Source organism: Dendrobium catenatum, unplaced genomic scaffold, assembly GCF_001605985.2.
Source record: "Dendrobium catenatum unplaced genomic scaffold, ASM160598v2 fragScaff_scaffold_946, whole genome shotgun sequence".
NCBI lineage: Eukaryota > Viridiplantae > Streptophyta > Magnoliopsida > Asparagales > Orchidaceae > Dendrobium > Dendrobium catenatum.
This window is the reverse complement of record NW_021319408.1, coordinates 59,237-63,209: the sequence shown is the minus strand read 5'-3', so window position 1 is coordinate 63,209 and position 3,973 is coordinate 59,237. Positions and strand designations below refer to the sequence as shown.

The window sequence follows — 3,973 nt, the reverse complement described above, 5'->3', positions numbered from 1 at the left end:
GAAGGCCATCCAGGGACACCAGCATACCTTCTACAACAAAAAGGCAGAGATCAAGTGAACATAAACTGTTGAGTGTTAAACCTTTACTTCTTGAAAGTCTTAAGATAAACAGCCTTTTTAATCTTCGAAGTAATGGTTGTAAGGCATTCAATGTTGTTCCCAAAAATTCTGTAATTGCGGGCTCTTCAGGTAAAGTAAACAATAGCATAAATTAAAAGGAAGCAAAAAATCTTCCTACTATAATTAGTTTCCAAATCATCTGTATCACTAAAAACCTGCCATAAGTTTGGGCGCAGAAGCATGGAATTCATTCTAGGCATGAAACACTTCAGAATGTTGAAGGTAAAATCACACTCAAAAAGTAAATGGTTTGTAGTTTCTCTTTCAGATTTGCAGAAAACACAGAGAGGGGAGACATAAATTCCCCTAGCTGTTAAGGCATCAGCCGTCTTAAGCCTATTCTTGAAAGCAAACCAAGAGTAAATAGAAAACCGCATAGTATAATGTTTATGCCAAACAAATTTATACCAGGGAACCACCTCAAACTCGTCATAAAATTGTTTGATGAAATTGCGGAAAGAAGGCTTAGCAGGTTTAGTCCAACAGCATTCATCCGACGAATTGCAAATAGGGATAGAATTGATCATAGCAGGTAAGTGGGTTGGAAAGTTTGGAGGTAAGTTCCAGCAACCATTATAAATAAGCCTGCTAACAGCCAAATTATTAGTAGTGATAAGAAAATCCAGATTTTCTTGTTTTAGTCTATCAGCCACCGATTTTCCAAAGCACTAGGGGTCCCAAAAAAAAGAAAGATGACTGGAAGTAATAATTTTGAAATTGAGAGAGTGCAGTAAGCATTTAGCAACATCATAGAGAGCTTTCCAGTAAATAGAGCATTTTGAAATGCCATAATTCCAAAAAGAGCCATATTTTTCTTTCCACCAGCTGATTAATAAACTATTGGAATTAAAAAACCCTCCAAACAATAGTGCAACCAAAAGCATAGTAAAGTGAATCAATAGAATGAATACCGAGCCCCCCATGGATTTTTGGTTTGCAAGTGTCTTTCCAAGAAATCATGTGTAATCCTCTCTTATGAATATCCCCGTCGTATAAATACCTAGAGCAAAGGCTTTTAATGGTTTTAACACAGGTTTTAGGAATAGAGGTCCCACGAACCCAGTAAGCCAAAATGTTGTTGATTGTAAAATTGAGATACTACAGCCTACCAGCAAACGAGAGGTTTCTAGCCTTCCAGCCATCCAAAGAGGCCGAAATTTTTTTCCAAAAGAGGCTGGAAGTCACAGATTTTCAATCTCCTATAAAAAATTGGGATGCCAATATATTTAACAAGAGCAGTAGAAATAGGAATATTCAGGGTGCTGTAAATAGCCTCATCATTAGTGACATTCTTTGATAAAAGAATCTTGCTTTTGTTACTATTCACCTGTAAACCTGATATGCTAGCAAAACTATTAAGGATGTTGTTTAGACAATGAGCATTATCTAGAGATGCCTTAGCAAATACCAACAGGTCATCGGCATAGAGTAGATGAGAGATAGAAGTGTTACCAGCCTTCATACCCTGAAAAGAATTCTGTAAAGTGGCTTCCTCAAAGCAAGAAGAGAGGCTATCCATGACAATGTCAAATAGGTAGGGGGATAATGGACAGCCTTGTCTAAGGCCAGAAGATGATTTAAAATAGCCCTCAAGTGTAATGGATACAGAGAAGTAAACATCAGATATGCATCCCTTGATCCAAGAGACAAAAACATCAGGAAAGCCTTTGGCAAGCATACAATCAATCAAAAATTTCCTAGAAACCGTGTCAAAAGCCTTGTGAATATCAAACTTAGCACAAAAAAAATGATTTCTAGAAGAAGAATTGAAATCTTTGAGAAGTTCAGCCGCTAGCAAAATATTATCGGAGATTACTCTGTCCTTGATAAATCCAGATTGGCTAGGATGGATTATGGATGGCATAACTTCCTTCATCCTATTGGCTAGGATCTTAGCAATAATCTTATAGAAGGTGTTGCAAAGAGATATAGGCCTGTAGTCGGCAATGTCCTGGGCATGAGGTCTTTTAGGTATAAGAGCTATAACAGTAGCTTTTGCATGCTTAGGCATAAAGCCATTAGAGAAAAAGGACAAAACCTCCTTGCAAAGCTTTCTACCAATAGTATTCCACGTGGACTTGTAAAATTCAAATGTGTATCCATCAGGCCCCGGAGCAGAACAGTTAGGGGAAGAAAAGACAACATTCTTGATTTCTTCCATAGTGATAGGAGATACCAATTGAGGAATAAGGTTTGACGGAAGTTTGAGATGAATGGGAGCAGTCCAGTTAGAAGAGCTAGGAGGAAGATTGGTGTTAAAAAACTTTTGGAAATGGTTGACAATTGCATTGTTGATATCAGTAGAAATAGCTGTGAACTCTCCATCTGAAGTGGTAATAATTTTAATCAAATTGGAATTGCGTCTGGTATTAATCCTGGAATAGAGGAACTTAAGGTCATCCTCACCATTAGACATCCACTTAGCCTTAGCTCTTTGTAAAATCCAACCCGACCAATCAGAGTTCTTCTTAGCAAGTTGATGATTGATATCTTTTAATGTCACATTGAGTTCATGGTCCAGAGGGGAGGCCTGAATTTGGCATAGAAAAGAATATTGACTACTAGTGAGCTCAGTGATTTCCTTTTGAAGAGAATTTGAAGAAACCCAATTATTGGATTTAATGTTGACCTTGAGAGTTTTAAGCTTTTGAAAAAAGGCATAGATTGGGCTGCTGTGAATTTTTTTGGAAAAAACCTGAATGAGAGAATTCCATAACTCCGGTTTCGACAACCAGCAGTTTTTGAATAGGAAATGATGCTTTTGTTGCTGAGTTTGATCATATTGCAGGATGATAGGGTTTCGATCAGAAATCTGAGGATTGTCCACAATGTAAAATGAGTTCGGATAAGTATCAAGCCAGATGTCATTAACCAGCATCCTGTCAAGTTTAATATGAATAGGATTTTCGGCCCTTTGATTAAACCAAGTGAAATAATGACCTACAAATGAGAGATCATGAACAACAATATTGAAAATCAAGCTATTAAAGTTAGAAATTTTGCTACTGGTAAGTAAAGAACCACCGACTTTCTCATGGGTGGACCTGCAACAGTTAAAGTCCCATAATATAATTTAAGGAATAGAAATTCCAACAGCAAGATTAGACAGGTCCTTTGGTATCCTTCCAAAGATCTGCCTATCATCCATAGAATTCGAAGCATACACCACAGATACGCAATAAACTTCAGTAGTTCCCGAAAAGATCGTGCCATGTTTCAACTGACTGGATGTAAAAAGTGGCTTGAAACTCACTTTCAGTGAGTTCCATTTGATCCAAATTCTTCCAGGATTAGAGTAAGCGAAGTTGTCATATGAGCCTTCATGTGAAAAAATAGAGTGTGTCGAGTTAAACCAAGGGTTGTGGGGTAATGGATTTGAAATTCTGGTTTCCAAAAGAAAAAGAAGATCAAGGTCAAACTTTGTAACTAAATTCTTGCAGCAAACAGTTTTGTACAGGCTGTTAAACCCGCGAGTATTCCAGGACGCTAAGAGAGGGGGTCTGGTTTGTGAGACCTCGTTCCTTTGCTGTAGTTGCTGAGAAAAGTGATTTTTCCCCAGGATCGGCCGGGACGATGGTGAGATCGTCCAGGCCGATCAGTGTATTGAAAACAGTTGATTTCTGGAATGTTCTCTGGAGTGATTTCTGGACTGAATTGTCCGGGACGATAGTGAGATCGTCCAGGCCGATCTGCACTGTAGAAAATATCGTCCTGAGAATAGTTCTGGGAGTCGTCCAGGACGATCAATTTTGGTCTGATCGTCCCGGGACGATGTGGCGATCGGCCAGGCCGATCCCACTAATGATATAAGAAAATGAGCTCGTTTTAAGGAGAGAGAAAACATTTTTATAAA

At 38.4% G+C, this 3,973-nt stretch overlaps 1 protein-coding gene across 1 annotated transcript in view; it reads left to right on the top strand.

Moving 5' to 3' along the window:
• Positions 1-3,693: 3,693 nt before the first annotated feature.
• LOC110097947 (putative protein FAR1-RELATED SEQUENCE 10) overlaps positions 3,694-3,973 on the top strand; it is a 3,791-nt gene continuing 3,511 nt past the window's right edge. Inside the window, exon 1 of the mRNA XM_020824619.1 lies at positions 3,694-3,789. Within this exon, the coding sequence (XP_020680278.1) occupies positions 3,694-3,789 (96 nt within the window). The remainder of the gene's footprint in view (positions 3,790-3,973) is intronic.